This window comes from Elephas maximus, chromosome 4 (genome assembly GCF_024166365.1).
Source record: "Elephas maximus indicus isolate mEleMax1 chromosome 4, mEleMax1 primary haplotype, whole genome shotgun sequence".
NCBI classification, from domain to species: Eukaryota; Metazoa; Chordata; class Mammalia; order Proboscidea; family Elephantidae; genus Elephas; species Elephas maximus.
The window spans coordinates 95,905,450-95,921,414 of NC_064822.1; the positions used below are offsets into that span (position 1 = coordinate 95,905,450).

The following is a 15,965-nucleotide window of genomic DNA, read 5'->3' on the forward strand; positions in this document are numbered from 1 at the left end:
CTTCATTTTAAGTCTAATCTGCTATGGTTCTCTCCAACCTATGCCTCAGCCAAAGCCAACTCACCTGCTTCATTTTGTTGTGGTTGGTAGGTGCCATTGAGTTGATTTTTGACTCACAGAGACCCCATGTGACAGAGAACTGCCCCATAGGCTGTAATCTTTATGGGAGCAGATCGCTAGGTTTTTCTCCTACTGCTGGGTAGGTTCTACTTGCCAATTTTTCTGTTGACTGCTGCACCACCAGGGCTCCTTTGCTTCATTTTATGAACACTGAAATTTCTCAGGACCCTTCTCCTATAGAGCCCCTCCCTTGTTTTTGTCTCTTCATGCAAAACATTTCTATTCATCCCGTAAGTTCAGAGCAGAAGTCTTGTGCCCTGCTTCTGGGATCCTCCCTCACTACTCCTCTAACTTCCCCTTGCCTCTCCCACCACTGGGGAAGCATTAAGTATTTGTATTTATTGAGCATTAATACTCCCTCAAAATTCATAGTCACCAATGATTTTGTTTATTGTGATTCATCAGAGATTAAAAGATTATTTTCTGTTTTGTATAAGAAAATCAATAAAAATGTTAAGCTCCTCGAAGGCAGAGAGTTAGTGTCTTATATCTTATTTTTCTTGGCCCACACAGCACTTGGCACAGTGTTTTGTGCATAACGTAAACTAAATTGAAAAGAGAAGTTAATAAATAATATGATCTCAGAATTAAGGAACTTGATATCTTCCACGCTGACCTGGCCTCATTGTTAAGTGACTTTTATCACTGAATAAATGAAGTCACATTTTTAATTGTTCCTCTATCTGGAAGTCTAAAAAGGAAAACCACTTAAGTTTTAAAAAATTCAAAATTGTCGGAGTGCATTCCTGTTTCTGCTCATTCGTTTGAATTAACCCCAGCTTGATTGTGACAGGCAGCGTGTAGCCATCCAGCCGTGTGACGAGAACTTGTGATTCCGGCCTGCTTAATACTAAGCAGGAGAGCTAGTAAATGTGAGTGTGGAAAAACATATGCTCTTTTGTGGTTGGTTGACTCTTTGCTGCTTGTATTTTCATTTTATTTTTGTCATATTATTGTATTATCTCAATCATAAAGAATAGTTGTGAGGTGGAAAGACCATTCATAACAGATAACAGAATTATATCAATAGGTTTTGAACCATCTTCTACTGCTCAAATACCTGTGGGATATTAGATGTTTCCATCAGGAACAGTGAGGAATGGGGAGGGATATTTTGGTTATTTTTAAAAAGTTTCCCAGCTAGTTTCAACCTTGCATCAAGGTTGAAAATTATTGAACAAAAGATAGAGTCCACATTATATGATATTAATATTTTGAGATTCTGAGAGTGCCAGATTTTCCTCTTGATATTGTGAATGGACAAATGTACCAGAGACACAGAGTTGGTTGTGGTAGGGGGTGAGGTAACTGGGAGTAAAGAATGATTAAATTGTTGGTAGTTCTCACTGAAAAGTTTGACTTAAAATTTCAGTTATATCAGTCATGAGGTGTTTTTCTCATAACAGCTGAGACAGAGTCTTTAGAGTCTTCTGAAATGTTAAGGTAAATTTTATTCAATACTGGCATATAATTCATCCACTCAAAATGTTTGAATAATTGATTTTTATGTACCAGGCATAGTCATAGGTACTAAAAAACACAATGCCAAGTAAAATATAGCAGCTGATTTCAAGGAAATAAACATCAATTAGATGAAATGAACAAGGAGAAAGACAATTTGCAGTAACAAGGAAGCCCTGGTGGCATAGTGGTTAAGAGCTATCTATGGCCACTAACAAAAAAGATTGACAATTCGAATCCACCAGGCATTCTTTGGAAGTCCTATGGGGAAGTTCTACGCTGTCCTGTAGGGTTGCTACGAGTCGGAATTGACTGGACAGCAACGGGTTTGGTTTTGGTATGCGTGCTCAGATGGCAGGAATCACGGGTGCTGAGATGAGTGGCATGAGATCTACAGGGGAATAGAAGAAAGATTCCAAAGCTCTGTCTGAGGAGTTCAGGGATGAGTTCCCAGGAGAGTTATCATCTAAAGGAATGATATGAGTGGATTAGTCCAATCATGGTGAAATCTGGCTGCCAGCTCAAATCACTTGAGAAGCTTTAAAACAAGTCAGGTCCTTGGCCCCCACCCCTGGAAACCCTGATTCAGTGAATCCCAGATGTCACTGTTTTGTTTGTTTTTTTTTTAATTCACCATATTTTTATAAAAATTTTACAAGCTGTGAGTTGATGATTGCTATAGATATCTGCTAGGTCTATGGAGTTCATTGTACTATTCTCTTTTTCTTTTATGTCTATTTGAAATTTTCCAAAATAAAGAAGATTTTAAAAAAGGAAAGCACTCCAAGGGACTCACACACACTGTCAACTTGGGAACTCACTGGAAAAGTCTGGAAGAGAGAGGGGTTAAAGGGAAGAGAACATAAGTACCTCCAAAAAGCCAATCCATTGCCGTCGAGTTGATCCCGACTCATAGCAACCCTATGGGACAGAGTAGAACTGCCCCGTAGGGCTTCTAGGCTGTAACCTTTACTGCAGAAGCACAGTGCCACATCTTTCACTCGCAAAATGGCTGGAGGGTTCCAACTGCCAGCTTTTCAGTTAACAGTCTAGCGCTTCAACTGCTGCACCACCAGGGCTCCTTATATAAGTAACTAATTGGTACAAATATTAGTACACAAACTCATGTATTCAAGTTACCTTTCTCCCCACCCCTCCTCTTTAAATCTACTTAATTTCTAGTTAGAACTCCCTCTTTACTGGGTGCTGGAAACTTCATTCCAGTCAACTAAGGGTCCTATCCTACTTTCTCAAGGTTTGGTCTAAATTCTAGGGGTCTCCATTAGTGCAGAGCATCAGAAAATTGGCATCCGATCTTCCAGGTCTCCTCCTATCCAGATGGCATTCACTGATAAATTCTTATTCCGACCAGGTTTTCAGTTGACAGTTCAGGCAAGTCACTGTTGAGAAGATCCTCATTCAATGTGATAGGCCATTTCAGGTTAGCTTGCTCTCATTTACTTCCCTGCCTATCTTCAATGAGTTGTCTCCAAATACATTGTCCATTTTCAGAAATTTTTTATTTGTCCTCTAGCACATCCCAGATAAATACGAAGAATTTACTTTCTTTTTTCCCTCAAATTCATGATCTACAGTATCATGTATTCTCAAAATTATAAAAAAGGGAGGGGAATTCCCTAAATTAATAGAAATGTGTGGAGGCCACAAGAAGTACAAGGGCTTGGGATGTGCAGAGAATCAAAATATCCTGCACCACAAAGAAAAGAGTGCATGAAGAGACATGGAGGCAAAAGAACTTATGTACTGATCGGGCATATAAAAAATAATTCAGTCGGGTCAGAGATGAGATAAGATGTCAAGAATGAGAAAATCATGAAGGGCCTTGCATGCTGTGTAAGGTGATTAAGGTATATCTTGAAGGCAATAGAGAGGCATTAAGAGCTTTAAAGCAGGGAAGTAGCCTAATCAGATTAATGGTTTAGAAAGGTTAATGTGGCTGCCTTGGAGAGTCTTACTAGGACAAGGAAGACTAAATGCAAGGAGATTTAGTCTATTGCTATAATCCAGGGAAGATCATAGCAGCCTTGAACCAGGATAGTAGCCATGGAAAGGAAGAGAGATGGGCAATATGAGAGATTTTAATTAGGTGGAATCAATAGCACTTGGGGAATGATTCAATATAGGGAGTCATTCCTGTCCTTCACTTCAAGGTGAAGTGTTACTGGATGCCTCCCTAGTTTCTAGCATGGGTAGTTGGGTAAACGGTACTCCCATTTATTAAATAGAAAACAGCGGTTGTCTTGAGAAGTGATAAGTGCAAGGACAGGAATTCAGTGAATTCAATGAGTTCAAGATTGAACATGTTAAATTTGAAGTATCTTTAGGTCATTCCAATAGAAATTCCCCATAGACAGTTGACTGTAGAGGCCTAGAAGTCTGAGTAGAAATCTGCAGGTGTATCTGCTCTCAACTCGTACAAGGTAAAGCAGTGAATTTCCTGTGATTCAGTTTAATTAAAATTTTGAAGAGCAACAAGTTTCCATTAACTATTTTAAACCCCCATTTTATTTAAAATCTTTGTCCCAAACTAGAGTGATCCTAATATTTAAATTTTGGCAAGATCAACTTGTCCAGAGTATTTAAAATTACATCAATTATAATTTCTTTCTTGAGTTTACTTGATATATCTCCCTCCTCTACAGAAAATGAATGTGGAATGGCGTATACTTTGTTACAACCTAAGATAAATTAATATTAATTTGTTTTGGAGCTCTGTTAATTCCTGCATAAAGCATTGAATAGTTGCAAACTTTCATCCAACTTCTTTTTCCTTTGAGTGATGATATATTCTGTAGAAAGATTAAAATGAAAATATTGGTGATTATAAAAGTAAGAATATTAAAGTTCCCCATTTTCTAAACTGTTTTATAAAAGAAGGTTATATTTGGCAAGAAGAAAAGAAAATGAGGAAAAGAGGCACTTGAAAAATTTAAAAAAGAAAAAAACCAAACTCTAATTGTGGGGCAGTACAACAGCTGTCTTCATCTTGACCAAGGTATTGTGATGTCCTCAGTGTGGTGTTTTGATGTGACAATTTTGTCATGCAGGACCCCTTGCCTTAGCTATACCAGTTTATAAGTCTCTTATTGGCAATCTGATAAGTGTGAAGCCCAAAGTTTACAAGAGGCCCGTCAACTAGAAAAATCATCTTTAAAAATATTTTATATAAAAAGTTAATTTTATTTGACATGTTTATTTTATTTTTTTGTAGCACAAGAAAAGAAAAAAAATGCAAGTCCAAATCCATCGTCACAGTGTGAGTGTTGCACTGGCAAGAAATGCTATCATCTTTAGGTGTTCAAGAAATGCCTGCCTTGTGAGCCTCGTTCCTCCTCTTAATGAGTTGTGTGTTGTGATGCAGAACTTATATTCCCCATCGACCCTGTGCTCTCAGAACTATGAGTTTATCGTCTCTGAATTAACACCACCTTTGTTAATGGTACAGCGTCCAGCTTTTGGCAAAGTCCTCACCACTTGGTGACAATGCTGAACTAAAATATTTGTGTCATTTTAGATTAGTACTTTGGCTAACAGAGTGGTCTCACCCAGCAAGAAAATCTTTTCTTTTTTTTTTTTTTTTGGTATTTATAAGAAAACGGCTAGGTTCTGTGATTTAACATGAGCCTGTAGTAAGCAGAGAGCTATTTGATGCTGAATTCTGAGCAAAGGGTTCTTTGTGGGAAGGTCTGTCAAACAGCAGAGTTACCATGGCAACCCTGGCTAGATAACCCATTTGGGAAAATGCTTGTAGGACCTAACGCTCTATCATCTGTCATTCAATAATTTCATGTTCATAATAACTAGGAAATCAATGGCTGTCCTCTGAGACAGTTTGTGAAAAGGGCAGGCATGCTATTGGCAGCGCACAGCTTACATTTGTGTCTATTTGTTGTGATTCTCTTGCCTGGTTAGGAGTGTGAGAAAGAACTTGTTTGTTTGGACTGGCACAAAGATTAAAGCCGGGTTCGGTTTTGCAATTTAATTACAACTGTAGTGTTTACATGTACAAAATAGAAAAAACCAAATGACATATTAATAAGGGATTTGCTAGACTGTTAGGAAGTGAGTTTCACCTAATATTAATGTTTCACATTTTAAAATTCTGCAAGTAAACATGCGTCTAAGTTATCACGCAACTGGCGTGAACGAATTTGGTAATGTAAAAGGCATTTTCTTATCTTAGTTTTCTAATTAAGCTGCTTATCATTGTGGAAGCTGCGTTACCTGGATGTTATGTGCAGAATATAAAGTGATCATAGGAATGTAATTAAAATTCTTAAACATGCAGTCTGTTGACTTTACATACAGTTAGTTTTTAGAGTGTGAGGTTTGATAATAAGGCAAGTTAGGTGAGTAGACAAATATACACTTAATAATTACCTTGACACTGTTTAGCAACTGGAAAAAATGTCAGGAATAATTTCAGTAAATTGATATTATAAATAAGAGAGCATGATCACCTGAGACCATGAATGTGAGGAAAAGAGGGAAATTAAGCATTTTGTATTCTATAAAGAAAGGAATAGTTTACCTTCTTGGAAACATTTAAAAGATACTGATTCGTACATTATGAAAAGCTTATTGTTTTAAATTTAAAAGTGTTTGCAAACATAAAGATGTTCGTTAATCACTTTCCTTGCAGCACAACAGGTTTTCATTTTGAGCTGCCCTCCATGAAGCACTAACACATAGTGGAGTTCTGTCTCTACGAATTTAGAGTCCAGCTTCTGTCAGTGGTAATGTGGGAGCTGATTAAAGCACTGCCTTTTCCCACAGAAGGGATGAAGTCTTCTAAAGTGAAAATAGCATTTTATCCAAAGGAAGGGTAATTATTTTAATGGACTATACTGAATGTGAGTATTTGAATTCGAAAGGTTATGTACTCTTCTTAGCCTAAAACTTGAAGTCTACTGAAGACTTTAGGGAAACCCTGGTGGTGTAGTGGTTGAGTGCTAGGCTGCTAACCCAAATGTCAGCAGTTTGAATCCACCAGGTGCTCCTTGGAAACTCTGCGGGGCAGTTCTACTCTGTCCAGTACGGTCACTATGAGTCAGAATCGACTCTATGGCAACGGGTTTGGTTTTTTGGTGGCGCAGTAGATAAGCATGTGGCTGCTATCTGAAAAGTTGGGAGTTCAAACCCACCGGCCACTCTCCGAGAGAAAGATGTGGCAGTTTGCTTCCGTAAAGATTACAGCCTTGGAAGCCCTATGGGGCAGTTCTGCTATGTTCTGTAGGGTCAGTATGAGGCAGGAAAGACTCTATGGTTTGGGTTTTTACTGAAGACTTTTAAAGTCAGAATTTTGTACATTTTTCCAGTAAGCAATAGTATTCTTGTAGAATTTTTGAAGATTTTATTATCTGTTTCTTTTTCTTCTTTCCTCCTCCCTTCTCATTATCTTTTATTTTTTTATTACTTTCGGACCTGATGGATATTAATTTTCACTATTAATGCTTGTTTAAAAAATGAAAATTTCTCTATTATAAATAAAGTCTTTCACAAAGGTTCCAAGTTACTGGAGCACATAAGTAGAATCCAAGTGATATCAAAGGTAAAACTCTTACTGTTGTATAATGAATGTTGGCTCTAAATAGTTGTAGTTTTAAAAGAGAAGGTTGGAACAGAGAGATCAGAATAGAAATAATGAATATGTGCACACATTTTGAAGAATGTAATCAATGTCACTGAACAATTTGTGTAGAAATTGTTGAATGGGAACGAAAATTGGTGTGTAAACCTTTACTGATACCTCAGTAAGTATTTTTTTAAAAAAGAGGGTTGAGTATATTTTTAAATGTAAGGGCAGAAAAAGAAATATGATAAAATTTGAAGATGAGAAATTTTTTCTTTAAAGTCATTTAATGCCTTTATACTGTATTTTGTAAAGGACATTTAGTTTTTTTGGAAAACAAATTTTAATTACCTCTTATTTCTGGATTTTTTTTAAAACAGGTTAAAAACTATGGAGCCCTGGTGGCATTGTGGTTAAGAGCTTGGCTGCTAACCAAAGGATGGCAGTTCGAATTCACCAGAGCTCCTTGGAAACCCTATGTGGCAGTTCTACTCTGTCCCATAGGATCGCTATGAGTTGGAATTGACTCAACTGCAACGAGTTTGGTTTTTTGGTTTTTATTTCTAGGTTTTTTTTTTTAAGGTTAAAAACGATGATATTTTGCCATTCCTTTATACATTCATTCAGTATTTATTTATTGAGACTTTACCCAACCCCCAGGCGCACTCTGCTAATTGCAGTAGTTAAAAAAGATAAGATACTTATCCTCTAGTACTGAACAGCCCATTGAAGAAAAAGATAAGGAGCAGAGGTATTCACAGGGAGTATTCAGGAGAAATATTTCATCTATCATATGTAGATGGATTTATTGTCCTTTCTATAGAATTTAAGGAGCTCTGGGGGTGCAATTATTAAGTGCTCAGCTACTAACTGAACGGCTGGTGGTTTAAAACCACCCAGCATCTCCACAGGAGGAAGACTTGGTGGTCTACTTCTATAATGATTACTATAGCCAAGGAAACCCTATGGGCAGTTCTGCTCTGTTACATGGGATTGCTATGAGTTGGAATCAACTTGATGGTACCCAACAACAATACTGCAAACTTACTAATAGGAAGTAGTGTCTGACTTCAAACAATATTTTTGACATTTCAATTATTAACCACTTTGTACATGAGGACTCAGTAAATGCAAACATGTAAAAAGTTTCTCTGTGTTCTCAATAAGTTTCAGAGATTTAAAAAAGGTATATATTTCAATATTCTCGATAACCTCAGCAACAGCTAGTATTAGCATATAAACTTTCATTTCCACTTTTTACCTCTCTGAGAAAATTGAATACCATAAATATATTCACAATGACACATGTGATTTCTCCCAGAAGGAATTTTAACACTCTTTTTTCATGTTTTGGAGCCCTGGTGGCACAGTGGTTAAGAGCTCAGCAGCTAACCAAAAAGGTCATAGTTCAAGTCCAGTAGCTGCTCCTGGGAAACCCTATGAGGCAGTTCTACTCTGTGCTATAGGGTTACTATGAGTCGGAAACAACTTGATGGCAATGGGTTTTGGTTTTTCATGTTTTATTGGGTATGGTCTTGTACTTTCTTCAAGTTTTTTGTTTTAAACTTAGGAATATAAATACTTCCTCAAAGCTGTGTATATTCTAATATTTTGGAAAAATACATAAACATATATACATGTAATACACACATTTATGTATAATAGTTATAAAGATGGGTATTCTGAAACTTTTGCACATGTTAGAGCCTTTAAATACAACCCACTGCTTGGAGTTCTTTATCACAGGCAGTTCTGTAACTAACATATCTACTGCTACACCAATTTGCTGTTGAGCCTTCTGATATTTTCCTGATCTATCCTGAAGCGAAATGCCACAGCATTATGTAGCATAGTTGATATGATGGTCTTTCTTTTAGCATTTAGAATGTCAGAATTTTTTTTTTTAGTTTTTATTTTATTGTTATTGAGAATATACACAGCAAGACATACACCGATTCAGCAGTTTCTACATGTACCATTTAGTAACATTGATTACTTTCTTCAAGTTGTGTAACCATTCTCATCCTCCTTTTCTGAGTTGTCCCTCCTCCATTAAAATAAATCCACTGCCCCCTAAGATTCCTATCTAATCTTTAAGTTGTTGTTGTCAGTTTGATCCCATATAGATAGTTCTCAAAAGAGCATAATGCTTAAGGCAGACATTTTTTATTAGTTAAACTAGCACCACATTGTTTGGTTTTAAGAAGACTTCAGGGGATATTTTTGGTTTAAGGTTTAAAGATTTTCTCAGGGCAGTAGTTTCTGGAGTTCATCCAACATTCATGGCTCCAGGGAGTCTGGAGTCCATGAGAATTTGAAATTCTGCTCTGTCCTTTCCCCCTTTTGACCAGGATTATTCTATAGACCCTTTGTCAAAATGTTCAATAATGCTAGTTGGGCACCATCCAGTTCTTCTGGTCTCATGGCAAAGGAGGCAGCTGTTCATGGAGGCAATTAGCCACACATTCTGTGTCCTCCTTCTATTCCTAATGGTTCTTCTAACTCTGTTGCTTCCGGAAAGTAGAAACCAGTTGTTATGACTTAGATGGCTGCTTGCAAGCTTTTAAGATCCCAGGTACTATGCAACAAACTCGGAGATAGAACAGAAGCACTAAACAAATCATTAGACCAATTAGCTGGGATGTCCCTCATAAAAATTAAAGACTTTTGTACATCAAAGACCTTTTCAAAACAGTGAAAAGACAAGCTACCAGTGAGAGAAACCAGGACCTTAAACCTCCAAACCAAGGAACCAAATACCATGAGGTGTTTGATTGTACATAAGCAGCCTCAGCAACTATACTTTTTTTGTGTCTGTGTGGTCATTGCTGTAAATATGTTTACCACACAACTTTTGCCAATTCAACTTTTTACAGGTGTACAACTTATTGACGCAAATTACAACAATCGGCTATGCAACCCTACTCTTAATACATGCAATATTTCCATCACTGCTAAACTCCCCTTTCCCCCTCTCTCCCACCGTTCATAACCACTAATAAACTTTGGTCTCTATACATTTGCTTTTTTTGTCTTTTTATATAAGGCCATACAATATTTGTCCGTTTTTGATTGACGTATTTTATTCAGCATAATGTCTTCCAGCTCCATCCATATTGTAGCATGTATCAAGACTTCATTTCTCTTACTGGCTGAGTCCCTGTCAGGTCAGTAAGTTTGGCCTTTTTTTGTGAGTTAGAATTTTGTTCTACCTTTTTCTCCAGCTCTGTCTGGGACCCTCTGTTGATAGATATTAGGTTGTTTCCACCCTCTGGCTATTGTGAATAGTGCTGCCATGAACATTGGGTACAAGTCTCTGTTTGAGTCTCTGCTTTCAAGTCTTTTTGAGTATACACCTAGACATGGAATTGCTAGCTCATATGATAGTTCTATTTTTAGTTTTTTTTGAGGAACCACCACACTGTTGTCCACAATGGCTGTACTATTTTGCATTGCTACTAGCAATGGGTAAATGTTCTAATTTCCCCCCATCCTTGCCAACATTTGTTTTTTTCTTTTTTTTTTTTAAATCTTAGCCATCCTAGTGGGAGTAAAATGGTATCTCATTGTTTGATTTGCATCTCTAATGGCTAATGACGCTGAGCATCTTTTCACGTGTTTGGTGGCTATTTGAATGTTGTCTCTGGTGAAATGTCTACTCATGTCCTTTGTCCTTACTTTGGGTTATTTGTCTTTTTGTGGTTAAGTTGTTGAAGTTTTATATACATTTTGGTTATTAGGTTCTTCTTTGGTTATATAATTTCTGAAGATAATCTCCCAGTGGTAGTTTGTTTTTTCACTTTTTTTGTAAATTCTTTTGATGAACAAAAGTTTTTAATTTTTGTGCAGTCCCATTTGTTTATTTTGTCTTTTGCAGTTTGTGCTTTTGTTATTGTTAGATAATCCATTGTTAAAAGCTGGGTGTGACAGAGTTGTTCCTGCTTTTCCTCCTAAGAATTTTATTTTGCACATTTAAGTCCTGAATCCATTTTGAATTTGTTTTTGTATGTGGGGTAAGGCATGGATCCTGTTTAATTTTCATGCATGTGGGAAGCCAATTTTCCCAGCACCATTTATTAAGATACTCTTCTATCCCCCATTGAATGGATTTAGTGCCCTGGTCAAAAATGAGTTGACCATCGATGTGTGGATTTATTTTTAGACTATCAATTCTATTCCATTGGTCTATGTGTCTATTGTTATACCAGTACCAGGCTGTTTTGATTACTGTAGTTGTATAATATGTTTTCAAGTCAGGAATTGTGAGTGCTCCTACTTTGTTCTTCTCTTTCAACACTGAGTTAGCTTTTTGGAGCCTCTTGCCATTCCCTATAAAGTTAATGGTTGGATTTTCTATTTCCGCAATGAAGACTGTTGAAATTTTGATTGAGATTACATTGAATCTACAGATTGCTTTGCATAATATTGACATCCTAACAATATAAAGTCTTCTAACCCATGAACACGAAACATCTTTCCATTCAAATTTTCTTTATTTTTTTTTTATTATTGTACTTTAGATGAAGGTTTACAGAACAAACTTGCTTCTCATTAAACAATTAGTACACATACTGTTTTGTGACATTGGTTACCAACGCCATAACATGTCAGCAACTCTGCCCTTCACGACCTTGGGTTCCCTATTACCAACTTTCCTGTCCCCTCCTGCCTTCTAGTCCTTGCCTCTGGGCTGGTGTGCCTCTTTAGTCTCATTTTGTTTTATAGGCCTATCTAATCTTTGGCTGAAGGGTAAACCTAAGGAGTGACTTCATTACTGAGCTAAAAGGGTGTCCAGGGGCTATACTCTTGGTGTTTCTCCAGTCCCTGTCAGGTCAGTAAGTTTGGCCTTTTTTTGTGAGTTAGAATTTTGTTCTACCTTTTTCTCCAGCTCTGTCTGGGACCCTCTGTTGTGATCCCTGTCAGAGCAGTCAGTGGTGGTAGCCATGCACCATCTAGTTGTGCTGGACTCAGTCTGGTGGAGGCTGTGGTAGTTGTGATCCATTAGTCCTTTGGACTAATCTTTCCCTTGTGTCTTTGGTTTTCTTCATTCTCTCTTGCTCCAGATGGGGTGAGACCAGTGTAATATCTTAGATGGCTGCTCACAAGCTTTTAAGACCCCAGGCGCTATTCACCAAAGTAAAAGGTAGGACATTTTCTTTATAAATTATGTTATGTCAATTGAGCTAGATGTTCCCTGAGACCCTGGTCCCCACAGCCCTTAGCCCAGTAATTTGGACCCTCAGGAAGTTTGGATGTATCTGTGGAGCTTCCATGACCTTGCCTTGGACAAGTTATGCTGGCTTCCCCAGTACTATGTACTGTCTTACCCTTCACCATATTTAAGTCTTCTTTAACCTCTTTAAGCAATTTTTTTTAATTGTACTTTAGAAGAAGGTTTACAGAACGAACTAGTTTCTCATTAAACTATTAGTACACATACTGTTTTATGACATTGGTTAACAACAACCCCATGACATGTCAACACTCTCCCTTCTCAACTTTGGGTTCCCTATTAGCAGCTTTCCTGGCTCCTCCTGCCTTCTAGTCCTTGCTGCTGGGCTGGTGTGCCCCTTTAGTCTGATTTTGTTGTATGGGCCTGTTAAATCTTTGGTTGAAGGGTGAACCGCAGGAGTGACTGCATTCCTGAGCTGAAAGGGTGTTCTGGGGCCATACTTTCAGGGTTTCTCCAGTCTCTGTCAGGCCAGCAAGCCTGGTCTTTTTTGTGAGTTAGAATTTTGTTCTATCTTTTCCTCCAGCTCTGTCCTGGACCCTCTGTTGTGATCCCTGTCAGAGCGGTCAGTGGTCGTAGCCGGGCACCATCCAGTTGTACTGGACTCAGCCTGGTGGAGGCATGGTAGATGTAGTCCATTAGTCCTTTGGACTAATCTTTCCCTTGTATCTTTAGTTTTCTTCATTGTTCCTTGCTCCTGAAGGGATGAGACCAGTGGAGTATCCTAGATAGCTGCTCACATGCTTTTGAGACCCCAGATACTGTTCACCAAAGTAGAATGTAGAATATTTTCTTTATAAACTATGTTATGCCAATTGAGCTAGATACACCCGAGACCACGGTCCCCACAACACTCAGCCCAGCAATTCGGTCCCCAAGGGAGGTTGGGTGTATCTATGGAGCTTCCATGACCTTGCTTTGGACAATTTGTTCTGGCTTCCCCAGTATTGTGTGCTGTCTTACCCTTTACCATATTTGTCTTATTTAATCTGTTTTAGCAACGTTTTCTCTTTTTTTTTAAGTGAGCATTCAGTAGATGTTTTGTGTGTGTGTGTGTGCATTAGATGAAAGTTTGCGGTGAAAACGAGATTCCCTTTTGATAGTTTGTACATAAAGTGTTTCAAGGCCTTGGTTTCATTCTCCACAATGTGTCAGCACTCTGCCCACCTTTGCCCTGGGTTCTCCTCTTCCTTTTGTCCTCATTTTCCACCTCTTTCTGCCTTCTCATCTTTGCTTTTGGGCAAATACTGTCTCTATGATCTCATATAATTTATTGTTCTAAGGAGCATGTTCCTCTTGTGTTATTGTTTATTTCATGGGCTTCTGTATTGTTTGGTTGGAAGGTGGTCTGGAATGGCTTCAGCTCCAGGTTAGAAGGGTGTCTTAAGGTCATTTCAGCAGTGTTTCATAGTTTTGTTGTATAAGTCCTTCATGTCCCTGGTTAGATTTATTCCTAGATGTTTTATTCCCTCCATGATATGGATTGACACAGAGGTTGCAATGATGGGCTCAAGAATAGCAACGATTGTGAGGATGGCACAGGACTGGGCAGTGTTTTGTTTTGTTGTACATAGGGTTACTATGAGTCCGAACTGACTCAGTGGCTCCTAATGACAACATTTTATTCTCCTAGACGCTATTGTAAATAGAATTGTCTCCATCATTTCCCTTTCAGATTTCTCATTGCTGGTGTATAGAAACCCAGCTCTTTCTTGTTTGTTGTCCTTGTGCCCTGCAACCAAAAAAACCAAACCCAGTGCTTTCAAGTCGATTCCGACTCATAGCGTCCCTATAGGACAGAGAACTGCCCCCATAGAGTTTCCTAGGAGTGCCTGGTGGATCCGAATTGCTGACCCTTTGATTTGCAGCCATAGCACTTAACCACTACGCCACCAGGGTTTCTGTGCCCTGCAACTTTGCTAAATTCCTCTATTAGCTCTAGAAGCTTTCTTGTGGACTCTTTGGAATTTTCTATATATGGAGGAGCCCTGGTGGCACAGTGGTTAAAAGTTCATCTACTAACCAAAAGGTTAGCAGTTCAAATCCACCAGCTGCTCCTTGGAAACCCTGTGGGGCAGTTCTACTCTGTCTTATAGGGTTGCTGTGAGTTGAAATCAACTAAACAACAGTGGATTAGGATCTTATCATCTGTGGATAAAGATAATTTTACTTCTTTTCCAATCTGGATACCTTTTATTTCTTTTTCTTTTCTATTGCTCTGGCTAGGACCTCTAGTACAATATTGAATAGAAATGGTAAGATTGGGCACCCTTGTCTTGTTCCCAATTTCAAGGGGAAAGTTTTCAGCCTTTCTCCATGAAGCAAAATGTTGGCTGTTGGCTTTTCATGTATGCCCTGATATTGAGGAATTTCCTTTCTATTCCTCTCTGTAGGATTTTCATCAAGAAAGAGAGTTGGATTTTATCAAATGCTTTTTCTGCATCCATAGAGATGGTCATGTGGTTCTTTTCCTTTGTTCTTTTGATGTGGTGTATTATGTTGAGTGATCTTCTAAGAGGCCTGAGCTATGAGGTGCACAGGGAGGCAAGTTGAGTGCTGACTATGAGAGCAGACTCCACTCCAGGGGCCTTCTGTAGCAATTTGCAACAGCCTGGCCACTGATAAATACCAGGTAGGGGAAAGAGGAGGTGTCAAACTCTGGCCAGATCCCCATGGAGGTCTACCTTGTTGCTATCAGAGTCTCCCTGGTAGATTGTTGGCTACTAGTGCAGCCTCCACTCAAAGCTCCTGCTTCCTTGCACACAGCAGCCTCAATCTGCAGTCCTCAGTGCCAACTGGAAGTGGGGGCAGACTAACCCTAATTGACCTCCAGGGAGGTTCATCCTGTTGGTTCCAGAGGCCAGCGCTATGGGATGTGCAGGGAGTCAGGTAAAGTACTGACTATGGGAGCGAACTCCACTGCACGGGCTTTCTGTAGCAATTTACACAAGGCTTGCAGCTGACAGTGTCCAGTGGGGGAGCTGCTGGCACACTCCAAATGGACACCCAGGGAGGTCTGCCTTGTTGCTATCAGAGCCCCCAAGTAGTATGTTGGCTGTGGATGTAGCCTCCACTAAAGATGCCTGCTTCCTAGCACACAGCAACTTCAGTCAATAGTCTTCAGCACTGACTGAAAGCAGGAACAAACAGACGTGAACTGACTCTCCAAGAGGTCTGTCCTGTTGGTTTCATAGGCCTGAGCTATAGCAGGGAAGCAGGTGGAGTGTTGACTATGAGAGCAGACTCCACTGCATGGGCCTTCTGTAGGAATTCACAGTAGGCTTGCAGTCAACAATGTCTGGGTAGGGGAGGTGCTGGCACTCTCCAATGGATCCTTAGGGAGGTCTGTCATGTTGTTTTTAGAGCAGAAGCTTGGGGTCCTGTTTCTTTGTACAGGCAAGGGCTGTGGTAGTTAGCCAAACAGGCTCCTTTTCTAGGACCACGTCCCCAGTTCACAGTAGCCACGGCCTGTGTGGCTGCTGCAAGGGGCAGGAACGGTGGGAGAAGCAATTTTCCTACTATACATGACTCGTTGATTTTGAAACTTGCCTGTCTGTAGCT

At 39.1% G+C, this 15,965-nt stretch overlaps 1 protein-coding gene across 2 annotated transcripts in view; it reads left to right on the top strand.

Moving 5' to 3' along the window:
- Positions 1–15,965, top strand: part of PDZRN4 (PDZ domain containing ring finger 4) — a 443,635-nt gene that overhangs the window by 243,412 nt on the left and 184,258 nt on the right. Inside the window, exon 4 of one of the 2 annotated variants that reach the window (XM_049882838.1) lies at positions 4,814–4,858. The exons of the other annotated variant lie outside the window; for it this stretch is intronic. Coding sequence (XP_049738795.1) covers positions 4,814–4,858 — 45 coding nt within the window. The remainder of the gene's footprint in view (positions 1–4,813; positions 4,859–15,965) is intronic. 2 annotated transcript variants of the gene reach the window in all.